Here is a 22,686-nt window from a genome sequence, read left to right on the forward strand (position 1 = left end):
AACATGTGCCAGTGTTCCTTTCTCTCTGACCCATCTGCCACAAAAGTTATTACCTTCCTGGGTTCTGCTGGGATAATCCGTACAGCAGAAATATTTGACATAATTTAGATTGAATCTTGCCATTTGCTGCATGAAAGTCTTTGATGATTGTGAATCCAGTTGTCAGCAGAGGGATATTCCTTATAGGGCTCTACACCTATCCCTTTCTGGGGTAAAGAGCACCACATTGTCAGTTCCTGATTCCTCAGTTCTTTGAGGATTTTCATTGGATTAGGGAGATCATTTTTCTTTACTGCAGAGACTATTTGCATTGGTAATGTTAAGAGCCTGTAAACAGTGTGTAGTTTCACTTGCCATATCAGATAAATTTGAAATATAAGTGTTTTCAGCTCTGCAGAGAACGTTGTATGTATGTTGGGTATTCAGCCCGAAGGCTGGTCTGATCCTCTGCAGCTCTGCCAACAGCTATCATAAATAGCCTAGGCGTCACTGAAGAGGCGTACTAGGGAAATGAGGAGTGAGGTAGGTAGTTTCCTGTTGCTTTCCTCACCGAGCCACCCGTTGCTATGACATATCAGTCTGCCAAGCCCACTGAAATGCATGCAACAACCGACCCTATGAGCGATATTTTCACACCATTCATAACAGGGACTGGCTGCATAAAGAATGGTATTACTAGCATCACTCATACCTCAGTCACTTTCACATTGTCGAAGCCAAGGATGAGACTGAGACATGTCAATGAAAGTAACAAATTTGATATAGCCCATACCAAAAGACATAGTGCACTGTAAACACTACATCTTGCCAGCAAAGGCAGAGAACGTTATATCTGCTAATTTCCTAAAGATGAACTTTCCACGTCGCCCTGAAAAGACCAAGCCCTTCATATTTTAGGTCAGAATGGAGTACGCTATTGGATGTGTCTGTGGGTAGCTGTAGAATTTCTTTCAGGAAGGTTTGGTTGATTTTATTGGCCGTCTGTGAAAATTAAGTGAAACTTGCCGTATTTCTGTGATCTGAAAGGTGTAAACAAGGGTGGGACAAATTGCCTTATTTTAAAATATAAAAAAAGAGTATATTTCTTAATTTGAGTAATGGTGAGACTGTTAGCTTAGCTAGTTTGTTAGGCAGCTCTTTCGAAGATGATGAAGAATCAAAAGTGAGTGTTCTATTAAAGGAGACACTGCGATACTTAATTTTATCTCTTTCCTTTTACCTTCTACTCCATGAAGTAATACTGTAATCATTACATCTTAGTAATCAAAATACATGGCATCGAGTATCTGACAAATTTGGATCGCCAGCACTCGCACGATTTCATACCAGGGGTATAAAGCCTCATCGTGCACTTGCTCATTTACTCGCAGCTTGTGTTACTGGTTGAGATTTAGATAAGTGTGAACTACAACATCCTGAGTTTGCACATGGTCGATGATGAAACTGGAAGAAACCTGTGACTGCAAAAGGGTTGAGAAAATTCCACTTCCCTATATGAATAAATGTATTGAATTAGTTGGCCCTCAAAATAATGGGAACTTGAGTGTGACAAGTAAATGTTGTTTGGGAGCAATGCTTTTAATGTTTCAAGGTATCATGTTTAGTCTTACTTGGCAGTGATAGTCACTTTGTCTCTATGCCAAAATCAAAACCACACAAAATGAAATGATATCTTTTCCTTAAAAACTTTGATATCATTCTGGACCCATGTGGATAGAAAAGGCAGTGATTTCCTAATGACTGGCATTCTGTAAAGTAATTGTAATTTTACTGATTACTTGTTGAAAAAGTAACTTTTAACTGAGTAAAATATTTCTCAGGTAACTGTAATTCAGACTAGTTACTTTTATTTTATACTTTTCCCATCACTGAAAATTGTTTTCAGATGTTTCTGGATAGGGTTAACTTCCAATAAATAAACAGGGGAACCTGACCCCTGCAGAGCATGTCCCAAGGTGGATGAAAGGGGGTTCCCATTAGGGATGATCTTAGGATCTGCAGACCAGCAAGTAGCCCAATTCCTTGGGGCTTTGAAATACTGGGACATCCTCTTTCCAGGGGACATAAATATGGAAGGCCCTAGCACAGGGTGATGTGTGAAGTCTTCAGCAGCATCTGCGGTGGAGGAGATGTCATTGCTTCTGTACTCCAGAGGAACGGCTACGAAATGTCTCAGACTCCTTGTTAGAAATGGCTATGTAAACCTGGCAGAATGTAATAAAATGCCCTTGGGTATGGCAAACCCATCATACAAATAGCCTATAAAATAAGTTTGAGTGAATTGAGGCCTCTGAAAATGCTAGGGCATCCCTTGGAATTGATGTGCAGTTCTTAATGCTCTGAGGGAACGGTGAGAAGCAGGCTACCAGATATCACTAAAACTGCTATCATAAATGTGATGACTTTGAATGGCAAGGCAGAGAAGAATCTATGGAGTATATGGAGAAGAAAGACATAGCGATGGTGGGAGTGAGACAAAATAGAAGGAGAAAGATCAAAAAGAGCTGAAGAAATAGTATAGAACATATTGAAGTGGAGGAAAAATGGCAAAAATTGATGTTGGTGTTACATTGAGAGAAAACTTATTTCAATATGTGGAAAATAATTGACCAGATTAGTGATAGAATGATCAAAGTTAAGACTTGGACTTTAGAGTGGAATAAAGGATTTCATACAGATTTATGCCCCCCAGTTAGGAATGACAGATGAATGTCTAGAAGAGTTTCAAGAACTGGAAAGTTGTATACAGGGCAAAGAGGTTGTAGTAATGGGAGACATGAATGCACATGTGGGAACAAACAGACAAGGCAAAGAAAATAATTTGCCCCATTATTTATGGTAATCAGGATGAAGGAGGAGATCTGTGAATAGTGTCACGTGTTGGCTGGGTAAATAAATAAAGACAGAACATGGTAGCATTTTACTACTAAGATTTATTAACTAATTACTAAAGCTACACATCACACACAGGATAACCGAGCTCATGACTTACACAAGTACACACAATTGCACGGTACGCGTGATCTCTCGTAGTCCTTGCCATACATCTACACTGATGCACACATGTTCTCTGATCATTTACACTACAGACTCACTCAGCTGCTCAGTCAGACTTGTTGGCGTTGTCACAGTCCACAGTTTGCAGCCCGCGCAAGAGTCTCATAGCTCAGGGTGAGTCTCGCTGTCCGCACTCCGATGGAACTCCCTTCACAGTCTACACACATCGGGACACAGTGTCCCCTTTCATCTGCACCAGAACACCCAATGTCCTTCTATAAGCAGCCGGCCCCAAGAGACACACACTCACACTCGCTCACTCTCTTTTTCTCTACGTCAGGCGACAGCTCCAACAGATGGACACTCCGCAGGCTGACTGCTCTCTTCACCCTCTTCGCTCACTCACTGATTGTCCCAACTCCAACTGAAAATTCTCTCTCAACTCTCGGCTGAGCTCCAATTGAGCTCCTCGCTGACTCACTTGGTGGCAAGTCGCTCCTGTCTTATATACCTGTGGCCGGCCCTCCAAGATATGTCGGTCTTGTCAAGCTTGTGAAAGCGTCCAGACATAGAAGGCTCTCGTCCAGTGGCCAGGCCCATAGCAATAGATTTTTCTAGAAGTAGTGGATTAATTGTTGGAAATATCTGTTTGAGAAAAAAGAACACCCAAATAAAAATAACCAGATATGTATGGTTTGGGAGATAGAAGGACCAAGACAATCATTGATCTTTTTCTGGTGGAGAAGGAGAAATTTACAACTGGTGGATGTGATGGTAATAGCAAGAGAAGATTTTGAAGGGAATCATAAAGCTAAATTAGGAATTAGAAAAATAACAAATGTAGTAGAAAACAGACAGAAAAATAAAGGTATGAAAGTTAGAAGAGAAGGAAATAAGGGGAAAGTTTCAATAGGATCTGGAAAAAAAAAAAAAAAAAAATTCAGAAAGATGGAGAGGAAAGGACATGTTTTAACAATGGCTTGGTAAAGTGTGCATTAAACACAGGTGAAAGATTATCAGGGAGAAAACAGGAAAAGGGGACTCCTTGGTGGAACAGTAGCATAAAGGAAGCAGTTAAAGAGAAGCAGATGACTTAGAGGAATAGGATAGGCAGTAAAAATAGAGAATTGGCAAAAATGTAAAGAAGTTAAAAAGGCATGCAAAAAATAGTACAAGAGAGAAGGGAGAGCTGGGAAAGTTTCACAGGAACATTACAGGAGGATGTTAGGGGAAGTAAAAAGGTTTTGTATGGGTTGGTAATGAACAGAGTAAAAAGTAGGGAAGATACAAAATTTGTAAAAACAAAACAGAACAGGACAGATATATATGCAGAGGTGATATTCTAAATAGGTGGGAATAATACTTATCAAAACCTTAATATTAAATACATTGAATTGGTTGATGAGACGGAGCAAGAAGACACAATAGAAAAAGAGGAACAAGGGAAGGAGATATCCTTGGCAGAAATAAAGGAAGCCATACAGATAAGAGCGGTAAAGCAACAGGAGTGAATGAGGTGACTATGGAAATAATAAAAGCAGCAGCTGGCTATATAGATTATTTAGAATAATTTGGAAGGAAAAAAGATATCCCAGAAGAGTGGCAAAAGGGCCAAATTATGCCAATATTTAAGAAAGGGGATAAGAAGGAATGTAATAACTACAGAGGAATCGCCTATATTGCCCATGTAGCTAAGATCTTTGAGAGGGTATTGGAAATAAGACTAAGGAGGAAATTAGGAGAAATGGGAGAACAACAGTGTGGTTTTTGAAAAGATAGATGAACATTTGACCTGATCTCTACATTAAAACAGATGGTGAAAAGATGGGAATTGGAAAAGATATGGTGCTGGTATCTACTGATGTTGAGAAAACGTGTGATAGTGTGTCTAGACAGTGGGTCTGTTACGCATTAAGGAAAGAAACAAGTTAACAGAGGGGAAGTGCAAATGATAAAAGCTATGTACAAGAGTTGTGTTAGTAGCATAAAGACGAGAATAGGAGAAACAAAAGGGTTTAATGTTGAAATGGGTCCCTCACAGTATTCTTAATAGTGATATGAAGGTAATCCCAAAAAACAGGTCTCCAATTTTTTTATAAATACAGAACTCTGTTTGTGTGGCTGTTGGTCATAATATTGTGAAGACTGTTTCCCCGTGCTCGCATATAAACATGCGCGCGCCGCGCTGAGGCACTCAGTCTTGGCTTGGTAGCCATTGAGAATGGATCTCCTGTTGGATGTTACCGCCAAGTGCAAAGTGTGTGCAGTTATTCAGTTTTTGAATGCAAAAGGTACTGAACCAATTGAAATCCATCGCCAATTGACGGAAGTGTATGGTGAGTCGTGCATGGATGTCAAAAATGTTCGTAAATGGTGTAGAGAGTTTGCAGCCGGTCGGACTGAAATTCTCAACGAACAAAGGAGCGGGAGACCACCAGTTTCCGTCAAGACAGTCGTGAAGGTTGAGAAAATCAGGCGGGAAAATCAGCGGATCATCCTGGATGATCTCTGTACTTTGGTTCTTGAGGTTTTCCGAAGCGTCACTCACAGAATTTTAATGGAAAAGTTAAAATACGAGAAGGTGTGCTCAAGATTGGTGCCACACATGCTGACTGAAGACCACATGCGGTGACGAGTTCCTCTTCAACACTTTGCAGCCGAACAGGACAACTTTTTGGACTCAATTGTCATGGGTGATGAAATCTGGGCGTTCCACTTTACACCTGAGACCAAGCAACAATCACCAGTGGCAGCATCCCTCTTTGCCAAAGTCGCAGAAATTCAAGCAAACACAGTCAGCTGGTAAAGTCATAACTGTGTTTTGGGATCAAAAAGGGATATTGTGGGTCGACTTTATGCCCACTGGGACCACAATTAACGCTGACAGGTACTATGAGACCCTGAAAAAATTCAGACGGGCAATTCAGAACTAGAGAAGAGGAATGTTGATAGAGCATAAACATTCTCCATGACAACGTACGCCCGCTTGTCGCCTGGCAAACCGTTGCTCTCCTGCAACAGTTTCAGTGGAACATCACTACCCACCCACCCTATAGTCCCGACTTGGCGCCCAGTGACTATCGCTTGTTCCCTAAGGTGAAAGAACATTTGGCTGGAAAGTGATTCAGCACCGACGACGAGGTGAAAGATGAGGTTCACAACTTCCTAACAGCATGGCGGTGAGCTGGTATGACATGGGCATACAAAAACTGTCACAGCGTCTACAAAAATGCATTGACCAAAATGGTGATTATGTAGAAAACTAGCGAGCTGGTATGACACGGGCATACAAAAACTGTCACAGCGTGTAGAAAAATGTGTTGACCAAAATGGTGATTATGTAGAAAACTAGCTAATTGTTCAAGCTGTAAAATGATGTAAACCATTGTAGAAATAAACAGGTCTGTGTATTTATAAAAAAAAAAAATAGTAGACCTTTTTTTTGGGATTACCTTTGTAGATGAAATTCATAGACCATTAAACAGAGATTGGAAAGAGAGGGAACAAAAGCCTTGTTGTTTGCAGGTGATATAGTGATTTGGGGTGAGGATGAATTGGAAGTGCAAAAACAAATAGATGGAAGGAAGGAAGGAGTGACTGAATATGGGCACATGAGGATGGGAGAGAGAGTGTGTCAACAGAGTTATTTCTAGACAAGTTAATAGGAAAGAGGTCAAGAGGATGACCCCGAAGGAGATGAGCAGATACAGTGAGGGAGTGCGTAGAGAAGAGAGGAGGAAATCTATATGTGCTCAAGAAAGGAAAGGAGTGGTGGAGACATGCAACAGTATAGGTGCTTGATTCACAACCCAACCCAGGAAGCTGGAGATGTAGTAGTAATGTCAGTGGGGAAGAGAAAGCTTGTGTAAAGTGATGCTGTATACTGATAAATGCTTTTGAGGGCATGGATATAGTGCTGAAGATGAGGAGGAGAATTTGTTGCTGGGCTGAGTGGCTCAGACAGTTGAAGCGCTGGCCTTCTGACTCCAACTTCGCAGGAACACCATGGGTCTTCGTTGCTGACGAGTGGTGCCATTATGTGTGACATACCTTGGGTCTGCATTACCTGCGATTAGTACCACCATGCGAGGAACACCATGAGTCTACGTTACCTGTAATTAGTACCACTATAGGAGAAACACCATGGTTCTGATTCATCAGTAATTAGTACTGTTATGAGGGGCTGGTGACCTGAATTTTGGACCCCTTTTTATAACGAGCATCATCTCAGAAAAGAAGGCATAGTGAATTGGATCCACTGATTGTTTTGTATTCATGGTCACTTTTCATCTTTCGTTTTATATTTGTCAGTGGATACATTTTGAAATTTTAATTATCGTTTCATTTCATTGCACGTAGTAACATTAGAGGCCGATGACTTAGCTGTTATGCCCCTTTAAACAACGAACATCATCATTACCATCAACTTGGCAGGTACGATCTTGGCTCAGTCCGGTGGTATTTGAAGGTGCTCAAATAATTCAGCATCATTTCAGTAGATTTACTGGCGTGTACAAACTCCTGCAGGACTAAATTCTGGCACCTCAGCATCTCCAAAAACTGTAAAAGTAATGTGTAGGACATAAAATCTAATATCATCATCATCATCATCATCATTGAGAATTTGTTGATGATTCTTTACTACATCCCTTTTTAAAACAAAACTGATATTTGTCTGTTAATAAATTCCTGTGGTTTCACTACTTCTTGATAAAGCAATGCTTTTCCTTTTCTGCGCAGGTATCGCTGATGATCTACGATATAGCATGGATTCGGGGCCGATGATTGCTCCTTCAGTTTCCACTACACCAGCCATACCAGAATTGCCAAGTTTGGTGTCAGACAGTCCTTCTTCTGACTTGTTATCTATTAGCAGTGCTCCTCCACAATTATCCGGATCATCTGAGTTGCATCTCCCACCTCCTCCTCCACCACCCTCTCCCCCTCCCCCACCACCTAGTGTTGAATCTTCTACCCAACAAATATTAGCACCACCGCCCCCACCACCTCCACCACCTCCACCACCTAGTGATGTATCTGCTGAGGTATCGCAAGTATCATCCAGTACATCTATTAAGGTAAGAAATTAAGATTGATTACTGTAAATTTGTTTAACCCTAAGGGATTCTTAGTGTTGCATGGTCAGTACACTGGTGTTGTAAATTTATTTGAACCTGAGAGATTCTTGCAATGCTGCAAGGTTTTTTTTTTTAATTTTTTTTTACTGGTATAAATTTTCATGACTGTCATCTGACGGCAAATGGCTAACTTCTGGGCTGTCAAAATATGGTCACTCTTTTTAAAATGTTGGTTTCTGCCTTTTGCATGGTCTACTGTTTAGACCCTCAATGGCTTGGACTACAGCGCACCGGCCTCTCATAGCTGGGTTCCGTAGTTAAAATCCTAGTTACTCATTGCGAGATTTGTGCTGGACAAAGTGGAAGCAGTACAGCATTTTTCTCTGGGTACAACGGTCTTCTTTGTCATCGTTTATTCCAGCAACACACTCCAATATCATTTCATTTCATTTGTCAGTCATTAATCATTGCTCCAGAGGAGTGCAGCAGGCACCGACAGCCAGCACAATTCCTATCCTGGCCAGTAGATAGGGGCTTCTTTCATTCCATTCCTGACCCGGTCAAATGATTGGAAACGCACTGTGGATTTTCATTTTCATACATGGTCTACTTTCTTAAAACATTCTGGCAATGTTTCAGGCATGAATTCACTTTTATAGGCAGAGACTTGCTAATCAATCTATTTTGTGCAAGTATTGGAACTGCAGCCTGCTGCTTCCTAGAATTTATGAAATGAGGCACCCACATGCTGTTCAAGTTCAGGCTGTCTTCCTTTCAGTTGATGTTATTGCCATAGAAGAACAGAAAAATGTAGTTTTTAATAAATATTGACAGTGTCATATTTCAAGGAAGCTAAATCAATAAGACCTTGCTACCTTCCAAATTGATTTATATTTTACTGATCTTACATGTTTCACCCTGATCGAGGGCTTCTTCAGAGGTAGATTCTTTTTATCAGCATGTTCATGGTAACATTTCATACAAATTTTGAAATCTGTTTTATTTGTATACACTGGTGGAAAATTAAATCCCCACACCAAGAAGACATTAGAGGAGTGCAATTTAGGCTAAGCAGTTGTCTAGGTAACATATTTATTTGATTAAACTTTCCAGGTCACAGATTCAGGTATGCTTGAGAAGAAGTGACATTGTGGTACATTAATATACCGGGCAAGTTGGCTGTGCAGTTAGAGGCGTGCAGCTGTGTGCTTGCATCCAGGAGATAGTGGGTTTGAACCCCACTGTCGGCAGCCTTGAAGATGGTTTTCGGTGGTTTCCCATTTTCACACCAGGCAAACGCTGGCACTGTACCTTAATTAAGGCCACAGCCACTTCCTTCCCACTCCTAGCCCTTTATCCCATTGTCGGTGCATGCGACGTAAAGCAAAAAAAAATAAAAATATATATATAACCACTGTAGTCACCGCAATCCTGAATGCAAGCATGCATGCATTGTGTCATAGAGGTGTCGTACGTTATTTTTTGGGATGGAATTCCATGTCTGTTGCACTTAGTCAAATCAGCAACGGGTAATGCTGGTATTGAATGTTTGCTGGATTTATCATCCCACAATGTCTCATACATGCTCAATGAGTGAAAATTCTCGTGATCTCGCAGTCCAAGGCAACTGATAAACACACTCTAGAGCATATTGGGTGACAGCAGCATTATGAGAAAGAGCGTTTCGTATCCTATTGTACCCCTTGAACACTGCGAATTAATGGCAGTACAGACGGATCAGTCACCAGACTGATGTACAAATCCACTGTCAAGGTTATTGGGATAATGACGAGTGCTCTTGCTGTCAAAGGAAATCACACCTCAGATCATAACTCCCAGTGAAGGTCCAATGTTTTAATCCGTATTGAAATCTGTTATTTACAATAACAATATTTTATTATGATCCACCTGTTCAATACATTATAATGTTGTCACGTTTAAAATATTTTCATTAATTAATAAGTTGTATGTGGGACATGTCACTTGCAATAGGTCCAATGTGCCGACGCAACAGACAGGTTGGTCCCAAGCGCTCGCCTGTCTGCCTCCTCCTCCTTACCAACATATGGCCATCACTGGCACCAAAACAGAAACGGCTCTCATCTGAGATCATAACATATCTCCACTCTGCCCTCCATGCCACCCTATCCTGTGCTAACCTTTTCATTTCTACGTAACTGCTGCATCCTACATCTGCTCCAATCTGCTTCTCATATTCATACCTTGGTCTACCCCTACCGTTCTTACCACCTGCACTTTCCTCAAAAACCAACTGAGCAAGTCCTGGGTGTCTTAAGATGTGTCCTATCATTCTATCTCTTCTTCTCATCAAATTTAGCCAAATCGATCTCCTCTCACCAACTCGATTCAGATTCTCTTCGTTCGTGCTTCGATCTATCCATCTCACCTTCAGCATATTCTTCTGTAACACCACATTTCAAAAGCTTCTATTCTCTTTCTTTCTGAGCTAGTTATCGTCCATGTTTCACTTCCATACAATGCCACGCTCCACACGAAAGTCTTCAAAAACATCTTTCTAATTCCGATATCAATGTTTGAAGTGAGCAAATTTCTTTTCTTAAGAAAGCTCTTCCTTGTTTGTGCTAATCTGGATTTTATGTCCTCCTTACTTCTGCCATCGTTAGTTATTTTACTACCCAAGTAACAATATTCATCTACTTCCTTGAAGACTTCATTTCCTAATCTAATATTTCCTGCATCACCTGCCCTTGTTCAACTGCACTCCATTACTTTTGTTTTGGACTTATTTATTTTCATCTTGTACTCCTTACCCAAGATTTCGTCCATACCATTCAGCAGCTTCTCAAGATCTTCTGCAGTCTCAGATAAAATAACAATATCATTGGCAAATCTCAAGGTCTTGATTTCCTCTCCTTGGATTGTGAATCCCTTTCCAAATTCCTCTTTGATTTCCTTTACTGCCTGTTCTATGTAAGCATTGAAAAGGAGGGGGGCAAACTGTAGCCTTGCCCCACTCCTTTCTGGATTGGTGCTTCTTTTTCAAAGCCCTCGATTCTTATGACTGTAGATTGATTTTTATACAGATTGTAGATAATTCTTCGTTCTCGGTATCTGATCCCAATCAACTTCAGAATCTTAAATAGCTTGGTCCAATCAGCATTATTGAATGCCTTTTGTAGATCTACGAACGCCATGTAAGTGGGCTTATCCTTCTTAATTCGATCCTCTAAGATCAGACGTAAAGTCAGGATTGCTTCACATGTTCCTACATTTCTTCTGAAGGCAAATTGATCTCCTCCCAACTCGGCTTCAACTTGTCTTTCCATTCTTCTGTAAATAATACATGTTAAAATTTTGCAGGCATGAGATACTAAACTAATGGTGCGGTAGTTTTCACACTTGTCAGCACTGGCTTTCTTGGGAATAGGTATAGCAACTTTCTGCCGAAAATCGGATGGCATTTCTCCTGTCTCATACATCTTACACACTAAATGGAATAACCTTGCCATGCTGGTTTCTCCTATGACAGTCAGTAATTCAGAGGGAATGTCATCAATTCCAGGTGCTTTGTTCCTATTTAGGTCTCTCACAGCTCAGTCAAACTCTGACCTCAAAATTGGGTCTCCCATTTCATCAGTGTCAACAGAATCTTCTTGTTCCAGAGCCATATCATGTACGTCATTACCTTGATACAACTGTTGGATATGTTCCTGCCATCTTTCTGCTTTGTCTTCTTTCCCTAGATGTGGCTTTCCATCTGATCTCTTAATATTCATGCACCTAGATTTCCTTTCTCCAAAGGTTTCCTTGATTTTTCCTGTATGCAGCATCTACTTTTCCTAGGACCATACAACCTTAGACATCCTTGCACTTCTCCTTCAGCCATTCTTCCTTAGCTATCTTGCACTCTCTATCCACTTTATTCTTTAATCGCCTGTATTCTTTTCTGCCCTCTTCATTTCCCTTCCTAACATTTCTTCAGCATTCCTACTGACTTCATTTTTCATGACTATCCACTCTTCCTCTATTGTGTTTCCTTCAGCCTTTCCATTTAGTACTTTTGTAGCATGTTGCATTCCTTCCTTTCTTCAATTTCTTCAACTTCAGATGGCATTTCATGACCTACAAGTTGTGGTCAGAGTCCATGTCTGCTCCCGGGAAAGTTTTGCAATCCAGCACTTTGTTTCTGAATCTCTGCCTAATCATAATGAAGTCTATATGATACCTTCCAGTGTCTCCAGGTCTCGTCCACGTATACAGCCGCCATTTGTGGTGTTTGAACCAAGTATTGGCAAGGACTAAATTATGATCAGTGCAGTAGTCCGGCTCCATGGCTAAACGGTTAGTGTGCTGGCCTTTGGTCACAGGGGTCCTGGGTTCGATTCCCGGCTGGGTCGGGAATTTTAACCTTAATTGGTTAATTTCGCTGGTACGGGGGCTGGGTGTATGTGTCGTCTTCATCATCATTTCATTCTCATGTGACGCACAGGTCGCCTACGGATGTCAAATCAAAAGACCTGCATCTGGCGAGCCGAACTTGTCCTCAGACACTCCCAGCACTAAAAGCCATACGCCATTTCATTTCATTTCAGTGAAGAATTCAACCAGCCGACTTCCTCTTTCATTCCTTTGTCCCAATCCGAATTCTCCTACTGTATTACCTTTTCTTCCTTGGCCTACCACTGCATTCCAGTCTCCCACCACAATTAGATTCTCGTCACCTTTTACATACTGAATTAAATCTTCTATTTCTTCATATATTCTTTTGATTTTCTCATCATCCGCTGAACTAGTAGGCATATACACGTGCACTATAAAGTGTACTTAATGGGTGTTAGAAAAGGAAGGGCAGATTGTGGGGGCAGGACTGTTAATCAGGAATACTATTGCACAAAACATAGTTTTCGTTAGGCACTTAAATGAGCGATTGATGTGGGTATATTTAGCAGTTGAAGGAATTAGGTTGAGAATTATCCGTGTACTCACCGTGTGAGGGTGCATATGAGGATGAAGTTGACAAGTTTTATGAAGCATTGAGTGACGTTGTAGTCAGGGTCAACAGCAAGGAGAGGATAGTGCTGATGGGCGTTTCTAGTGCAAGAGTTAGAAATTGAACTGAAGGATACGAAAGGGCGATGGGGTAAATGTGGGAAAGATATGGAAGCTAATAGGACTGGGAAGTGTTTGCTGGACTTTTGTGCTGGTATGTGATTAGCAGTTATAAATGCATTCTTCAAGCATGGGGCTATTCACTGCTACACATGAGAGATCCATAATAAACCATATTATAACTGACTTTGAATTCAGGGAAACTGTTCAGAATGTGCAGGTATTCTTGGGATTTTCTGATGATACAGACCACTGTAGTGAACTATCTCCAGGCATAGGATAGGGAAAGTGAAATCTGTCTGCAGGCAAACAAGAACAGAAATAGAAAATCCAATTCCAGGTGCCTTGTTCCTATTTAGGTCTCTCACAGCACTGTCAAACTCTGACCTCAAAATTGGGTCTCGCATTTCATCAGCATCAACAGCTGCTTCTTGTTCCGAGAACCAACTTATCTACATCTTCACCTTGATACAACTGTTGGTTATGTTCCTGCCATCCTTCTACTTTGTCTTTGTTAAAAAATGTATAGACCTTCAGACCATAAGGCACAGGGAAGTTTCAGGCTAGACTTCTTGGGTAAAATGGTGCGTCTTACGGCCCGAAAAATACAGTAATAATGATAATAGGAATAGAGAAAAAATAAATCCATGGTTTATACCATGGTTGAAACCAGCCAATCTTCTCTGAGATATAGATAAATAGATAAATTATTTCTGATAGAGGTATTTAGTGCACACTCGTTTGAAACTGTTTACTACCGTACCTCTGATATCCCTCTGACCTCCCGAGAAAGAATTATGGAGAATTATGGAATTGTTCATACAAGTAGGATGGGGGTGTGTGGTTTAAGTGTGCAGTGCTGTAGACGAAGACTTTGAAGATTTTATTTTTTACTACGGGCTTTACGTCACACCAACACAGATACGTCTTATTGCGACGATGGGATAGGAAAGGCCTAGGAGTTTGAAGGAAGCAGCCATGACCTTAATTAAGGTACAGCCCCAGCATTTGCCTGGTGTGAAAATGGGAAACCACGGAAAACCATCTTCAGGGCTGCCGACAGTGGGATTCGAACCCACGATCTCCCGGATGCAAGCTCTCACAGACTTTGAAGTTTACATCTGTCCTCGAGGTGCAGCCAGTTGTGTTTGTTGTACAATTTGGACATATGATCCATGTATTTTAAGTTACAGATAAACCTGAAACAGGCATTTTGTGCACATTGTAGCTTTAAAATAATTTCCATACTGATACCTTAGTAAATGTCACAATAATCAAATGTTGATCAAATAAGTGCCTCAAGTAGTATTTTCTTTAATTTGAATGGGAATGTAAATTTGAAATTGAGTATATTTAGTGAAGCAAAGACTCACTTGCAGACTGATATTACTTGGTTTGACCAAGACAGATTCTTATCAAAGTTTAGTCCTAACATTTTAAGAGTTTGGCATAAAGGTAGTCCTATTTAGCAGAAGAATATTAGGAAACCAATGGTATCGTTGTTTGATATGAGTCTAGGATGGGCTTTTAAAATTGCCTATTGTCTGAGGATCTGTATTTAACTGTTCTTTTGCAATCTAAGTGTTTTCTGGCCTTGTGTGGATATATAGTTGTATGTCATTGGTGTATATGTGATACTTGCAGCTGATTGGTTGTTTTGAAATGTCTTTGATAAGTCAAGAATAGCAAAGGCAAGAGTATGGTACCTTGAGGGATGTCTGCAATAACGTGTCGCCATGGAAAGGACACCAACACATTTATAACTCTTAGTTGTCGTTCATTTTAAGTACGTATTTAGCCAGTTTAAGGCACTGAGAAACCTATGTTGTCGAGTTTTGACTGAAGTACTGTAATTCGTGGTCTGCTGAGTATTATGCCTTACTGAGGGCTAGTAGAACAAGTATTGTTGCATTTAGCTCATCCATAGCTTGTTGTATGTTGCCTTTCATATTAAATAGTGTTGTACTTCTGCTGTGATGGTGTCTGTAACCTGACTGAAGTGGGTCAAGGATATTGTTGTTGTTGAGATAGCTTGAGATCTGATTGTGTACTCTGTGCTCGAGGCCTTTAGGTATTATTGACAATATAGTGATCAGTCAATAATCATCTTTGCATTTAGGGAACATAATTTCAGTAGAGGGTATACTGTGGCTATTTTCCAGATAGCTGGGAATGTGCAGTTTTGTATTGAATAATTATAAATGAAGGTTAATGGAGGGACAGTTGCTTCAGTTATTTCCATTAACATCATAATGCTAATACCTTAACTCCTGACAAGTGCATAAAAGTTCATCCTAAATGTGGAATAGGGTTGAGTCCTTTGGTTGTTAAATTCAAAGCAAGTAAAGCATTAGAAATCCATTTTTCTTCACTTTTATCTTTATTTTCTCTTTTTCACTGTTTGTTAATGTTTCCTACATTAAAAACAAAATGTTTCTGGAAATCATACAATCATTTTTAACAAGTTAAAGCTTCTATGATATGTTGAACTAGTATTAATTTCTTTGTCTTAGTTAGACTAGATCATTGTTCTATGTATATTGTGTACAGGTTGGCGATGTTTCAAATATACATTGCAGTGGTTGATTTTAGTGCCTGTAGAGACTTAATACTTCAGATCAAGAAGGGGTGTATCATTTGCCTTTGTTAAGACTACTATGATGTGTTTGAAGCGTCTTCAATCTGTACATAATGTGCATAGAACAACATGGTCAAATATGGATGAAGTAGTAGTTTTAATCATACTTTAATTTAATTTAATTCAATTTAATTTAATTTTTATGAAATAAGCACTGGAATTTCTTGATGCAAGTGTTGGCTGCCAAGATGAAAAATCAGGACTGAAAAATAAGCATTGACCATTTTATTTCCATTTTGTAACCCTTCATATTATGGGTTAATAACAAGATCCTGTTCTCAAAATATACTTACAGGACACCAATATAATGCATATTTTCACTGTTGTAGTATAGCATAGGTTATTGAGTTTCATTAAGTTCTGCTAACTTCAAATTTGGATATACAGTGGTTATAAACATAACTGTTGCATTAAGCAATGTACTTTTCCCTATATTTTCTAGTCGTCTACAACTATTGTTCCCAAGGAAGGTGTTGGAGATGCTCATGCAAATCTTATGGAAGCCATCCGACAAGCTGGTGGATCTGGGAAAGCAAAGCTACGGTCAGCAAAGGAAATCAAAATAGAAGCTAAGAAGAAGAAACAGGTATGTTTTAAATAGGGTAACACAATATAGTATCTTTTTCTGATGTGATGATCAGTGAAAGATTACGTTTGTATTCTATGTTGAGATGAATATAATATGGTTAGTACCATGCTTGAATTGGCTTTGAACCCCTTCCAATGAAAAATGATTGTAGTTCTCAAGAGTAGGGTGGTGAATGTAGGATGTAAATATTTGTTAATAGAGGTTTGTATCAGGTATCTTAAAGTAATCCCAGCAGAAATATTAAATGGTTTTGACTTTTAGGAAACTCATGGTTGACATGAAAATTGCCCTCACAGGCTTGCAGAGGATGTACTTGTTCTTTGTGTTATGAAAAGCTAGCATGGGACCCACTTGAAGAATACAGAGTCCAATTTGAAATTCACAAAAGGAAAGTTCAAAGGAGGAAGGATTGGAAGGACCATTTCATAGCAAAGGCAGAGTACTAGAATTTAACTACCCGGTATTCCCAGAACTGTCCTGTTACTAGAATGAATGTGAATAGCCAGTTTTATAAATGTTTGCTATGGTTCTATGGCTTTAGTGTTTACAATGATAACTCTTAATACTTTTATTGTTTCATGGAGACTCGGGTGGAAAAATTGTGAATTCATTGTCATAATTTTTGTCTTAATGTCCCTTTGAACACTGCACAGAAATTTCCTCGTGTTAAAAATGTTATAGCCTACTGTTACGAGATGCAGTTGGTGGACAGAATAGAAACACCATGTTACTGACATTTTGTTCTTTCTTTTCCAAAGTTCATTCAATTGTAATTGCATGTTTGTATTCAGTTCATGGTCACTCATTTTGTCAGTGTGACAGGAACTTTGGAAGTGTATGCTTGAAAGTTTCAAACAAGGAAACTATTGGGATGGCAAAAGTGTGGTTGGAAGCTCTTGTTACATCCAGACAGAATCCATCTAGTTTTAAGTTACTAATGGACAGATATATTATTAATGACTGGGAAACAGCCGTCACCCCTCCCCGTCCCCACTTTTTTTCCTCTCTAAAAACTTTGTTTTCCAAAGGACAAGTTCAGTTTGATGCAACGCATGATGTTTAACCTGGATGGTTGCATTTACAAACAGAGACAGTTCCTTTTTCAGTCATCAATGAAGCAAAATTAAACCGTGTCAGAAGTTTGCATAAGTCTTGATCAAGAAAGTGGTAATATAATCAAATGAATGATTAATGAAAAGGACCATTTTTTATGGACTTGGCCTATATTCAGATATTTTCATGTAACATTTCCATTCAGGTTTAGGTTTAAACATTAAACATTTTTTTCTTTTATATTATACTGTTGTGGTTTTTGAACTGCAATAGAAATCCGTTATAGCAAAAATTCATAACGGCGAAAAATTTACTCCCTATAGCAGATTGTTGTTATATCCGATCTTTTGTAAAAAATAAAAAAAAAAATTAAAAAAAAAATAAAAAAAGTCAATGTTTACGTTGAGTGTCATTATACGAAACTGGAATGGCATTTTGTGCTGCTAAGTATTTCAGCATCTCGACACTTACATAGTTTTGTTTGGCATTTTAGTTTGCAATTACACCTTTTATGTCCCTGTCCCTTTGCAACTGATTAAGTAGTCACATTACCCAAGCATACATTAGTTCACGCTTTACCCAGGTAGAGCCTGGAATGAAATTTAAGTGAAATAAATTACATGGTTTATCCAAAGTTGTCAGGTAATGCCAATTTTTCCTGGGCAAAGCATAGTTTATTCAGTCTCCTTGTGTTACATGTAACATATGTATGCAACATGTACAACATGAACTGTGTATGTGAGCATTGTAGATTTGGTCATACTGATCAGTAATGTGGAAAAAGAAAATTATTCAGTATCTCACGCCGTTGACATTTTTATCAGCTACTGAAGTTAGTTGATCAGATTGCTTCCTGGGCAAATTCAAATGGGCTCTGCGACTCAGTGTGGCTAAATCTGCACGTCGCCCAAGACCAGCTTGAGAGCGCCAATCAAAGAAGTAAACTTTGATAGAGGAGCGATTTGAACACGGGCCTCCGAGCTCACAGTATCACGCTGTGGTGACACCAGCTGCAACCCACATTGTGTTTGTGTTTGATGCCGATTTCTCAGCATCAGTAGGTGCTAGGCGGCCGGACATATTCGGAAATATTTGTTAAGCAGATCTGTGGCATGTGTACAGTGGCCTTGTACTCACATTGCAATGCATTTCTTCTTCGACTGGAGCTTTCAAGCCAGTCTTAAGGCACTGCAGATTTAGCAACACCACCTCACAAAGCCAGTTTGAATTCACCCATGAAGCAACAGCTGATAAAATGACAGTGGTGTGAGATATCAATTTTTTCAAATTATTTATCAGTATGACCAACCCTGTAACGCTCGTATACTCTGTTCACGTTGTTTCCAATCACCCTGTCTATATTAACACTTCTGTTATTTAAAATGCTCTTTGGTGTGACATGATATGTGTTTTTAGAATCCTATTATTCATCTTTTAATGATTTACTTTCTGTAAAAATAACTTGTGCATGGTGGAAAAGTTCTATTAATAAGAATTATAGTTTCACCAAACTAAAGAAATGTTCTAAAGAAATGTTATTACTAAAATTATTATTGCAACTTACAAACACATATTTATTTTTAATGTCTGAGTTAGTCGGACTGTATTATATCAGTTAGTGGGAGAAAGATTGATAGTCTGATTATTGCTGTCAAAGGTAAATTTCAGTCGAAAAGAAAGTGTATCTGGAGAATAATCAGAACAGATAGGTTAAAATGTCTGTATTCCTGTGAAGAGGAACTAGGGATAAAAACACGTTAGTTTTGGATCCAATTTTTTTATTGGGTATGTATTGTAGTTAGTTGGGTACTCTCTTTTTATGCTAGAAGTTACAGGTATGTTCTTGGCACAGTGGCTGTCATTTAAGTGTGTCATAAATTCCCCCAACTATGATCCAGGCATTCATCTATGGACTGGCTATTCTTCCATATTAACTATTTCTTTTAGACAGGTCGTTGTTCCTGTACAATTGTCCATCTTCTCTCCAAAGCTAATAAGAAAATGTGTTGCTGTTTACACTTTTTTAAAGGAGGAGAAATGGCTGATCTATAGTTAATTACTTGGACATGAACCATAATTCAGAGAGTTTTACTACCTTTGACACTGTTTCAGAGAAGTGGAAATGGCTAGTCTATAGCTGTATGCTTGGACTTTATTTTAGAGATATTACGGTACATAATTGTGAGGCTCCACTATCATTAGACTTCCTGGAATGATGAGGAACCATTTTCAGGTCAAAATTCTGGCCCTTCTGCACCTCGTTAAACTAATAGCAGTTGTTATGTATTTTTCTTATTATTATTATTATTATTTAATTTTGTTTTGTTTCTCATTTTCAGGAAGAAAAGGCTTCTGGAGGTGGAAACTTAATGGCTGACCTTCATAATAAACTTGCCATGAGAAGAAAGGTGAGTGACTTTTTTTTTAAGAAATCAGATTTAGTTTGATGCAGGATAGTTCAAGAAAGGATGGGAAATAGCAACTGTCTTGCATTTCAACTAATTTGTTTATTTATATAGTACGCATGTTAGTGCACAGGAAAACAGCTGGCCCCGTGGTCTAGGGGGTGGCATGCCTCCCTCTTACCCGGAGGGCCTAGATTTGGTTTCTGGCCAGGTCAGGTTTAAAAAAAATCTGTATCTTAGGGCTGGTTTGAGGTCCACTCAGCATACGTGACTACAATTGAAGAGCTATTTAATGGTGAGGTAGTGGCCCTGGCCGAGAAGACTAGTCGTACTGACTACGTGACACCTCATTATTTGCAGGCTTTCGAGCAGAGCAGCGGTTGCGTAGTAGGCCAAGGCCCATGAAGGCTGTCTGTCGCTCTGTGGGGTTTGTTTGGAGAGGAAAACATACCAAAACTCGCTAGATGTGATGTTACAGCGCAGAGAAGAATCAAGAGTTTAGGATAGAATGATCACTTTTTATACTGCATTGCCATTTCTTAATTTGATCCTTGAACTACTTTGTGAACTCGGCAGCAGTGTTGCTGGTACAAAGGAAATGGATGGAAAATTTTGTGGGAATGGTTACTGGCGAGGAATTACGACTGTTTATCCAAATGACATTCATGTGTTAAAAATGTTCATAAATATGTCAGCTTTTTGAGCTACAACCCTAATTTCCTTTCCAAACTGCTTAGAAAACTGTGTTTTATCCAGTTTCGCAAAAGGAGCAAAAATAGTTGATGGTACGACTCGGTGTGTTAATGTGCAACTAAGCATGTACAAATAAGCAAATATTGTCCTTTTTTGAAGTGTTATAAAGTGTGTATCATTTTCGTCACTTCATTGGTGACCTCAACATTGGCCAAAGGAGGAAACAGTAAGCCATGCTAGAAATGAGAAGTGAAGAAAACCTGGTGCTCTCTGAACCAAAGGCCGCTCTGCATACCATTTAGCCAAGGAGCCGGCCGGCCTACAGCACAGTGAAGCAATGGCTATGATACGAAAATTCTCATTGTGTTAGCCAGCTATGCAGTCAAGGTGATAACTCCTGTACCCAAAGTTACAATATGAATCTCATAACAAAAACAACTTCAGTTGTGGTTTCCTGAGCTCTAGTTTTATCTGTGTAAGTTTGATTAAAACTTTATAAAAGTTTCTTGCATGTAATGTTATTTTTATTGTGTTTACTCCAAAAAAATGTATTTGGGACATTTTTGAATTTAATAGTCTCTGTTATTTATGAATTATGATGGAAACTGCATTTCACTGTGGTGATCAGTAGAGCTGGGATTTTTATGTAGTATCAAGTGGCATAATATGTACATAAATATGTAACAAAAAGCACCAAAATATGTAGCAAAATATGTAGAATGGGCAAAATATGTAATATCATATAATTAATATAAACTTACCATTTTGTCAGTTACAACACACTAAACACGCTTTATATTACATTTTGTAGCACAGTGAACAATTAAGTATTTTTCAATATCTTTGGAGTCATATTATATGAATATATCACACACATATTCAATAGAAACTTATTTTCAACACTCAAAGCATGTTTATTCCTTAAATTTTGTAGCACAGTGAACTATTATGTATTTTTCGATGTTCTCTGGGGTCATGGAAAGGTGTTTGTCACTTAGGATGTTCTTATATGCAGAGAAAGATCTTTCAACATCACATGATGTAACTGGGGCAAATTTTAGGAGAGGAATTTTCGCTGGAGAAATGTCCTCGGAAGGATCAGCGTCATCTCCATTTAGAATTCGGCACACACTGTGAAATGTTGAATAACCAGGATTTCTCTTCAACACTTTTTACAATTTACTCAATACACTTGCACCAGTTTCCCCATGCACAGCACTTAGTTTTTCAATAGCATCCTCTATGATGGTAATAGAATCTTGCAGTGGCAGTCCTGAAGTTTCTAGACGTTTGATGGTTTCTGGAAGCCAGCAGAAGTTGCCCCTAATGTAGGTGATTGAGGAGACCACTTTGGAGTCCCTAAAGGCAGTTTGTGATTCACTAATAGATACAGCATTTTCAGGATCAAAAGAATCTACCACAGTCTTTATAGCATCTATATGCTCACTATAGAATTTAACTGCTTCTATCCATGTCCCCCACCTCGTTAACACTGGTTCCGGCGGCAGTGGTATCTCTGGCAATTGCTGTTTGTAAGATAGCACTCATTGTGAAGATTTTAGAAAAAACTATTTTGTTGCTGAATTTAATCTATTCACTTGTGGAAACTTAGCTCTAATATCTTCGGCAACACGTTGCAGTCCATGAGCCAAGCATGTAAAATAGAGCATATTGGGATAAAACACCTTCAAAGCAGTTGCAGCTTTAAGCATATATGCTGCAGCATCAGAATACATCACTAATTCTTTTTCCTCTTTCATCTCAGTCAGCCACAGAGCTCTTAATCCATCATTCACAAATCTTGCAATAGTCGAGTGATTTGTATAGTCTACCTCTTTACAGTAGATCAAACATGGTTTCGAGGCGCTGTCAGACTGTAGCTTCCCCACCACAAGATTTGCAATAAATCTACCCTTACCATCTGTTGTTTCATCAACAGCAACCCATATGAATGAATTTCCTATATGCTGTCTTATGTTGTGCATTACCTCGTCGTAGCAGACTTGACGATAATTCTTGCGTAGTGTTGATTGGTTAGGAACATGTTGCTTGCAGTATTTTTTCCAGAACAGATGTGATTTCAGGCACTTCAAGTTTATACCATGGAATGTTGGCTGCAATCATTGCACTGCGTAAGTCTTT

At 39.2% G+C, this 22,686-nt stretch overlaps 1 protein-coding gene across 4 annotated transcripts in view; it reads left to right on the forward strand.

Annotated features, from left to right (window-relative positions):
- LOC136864209 (WASH complex subunit 1) overlaps nucleotides 1–22,686 on the forward strand; it is a 214,543-nt gene that overhangs the window by 109,074 nt on the left and 82,783 nt on the right. For all 4 annotated transcript variants that reach the window (XM_068226211.1, XM_067140909.2, XM_067140907.2 and 1 more), the window contains exons 6-8: nucleotides 7,738–8,075; nucleotides 16,247–16,390; nucleotides 19,786–19,854. In XM_068226211.1, the coding sequence (XP_068082312.1) occupies nucleotides 7,738–8,075; nucleotides 16,247–16,390; nucleotides 19,786–19,854 (551 nt within the window). The remainder of the gene's footprint in view (nucleotides 1–7,737; nucleotides 8,076–16,246; nucleotides 16,391–19,785; nucleotides 19,855–22,686) is intronic.

This window comes from Anabrus simplex, chromosome 2, assembly GCF_040414725.1.
Source record: "Anabrus simplex isolate iqAnaSimp1 chromosome 2, ASM4041472v1, whole genome shotgun sequence".
Classification (NCBI taxonomy): Eukaryota; Metazoa; Arthropoda; class Insecta; order Orthoptera; family Tettigoniidae; genus Anabrus; species Anabrus simplex.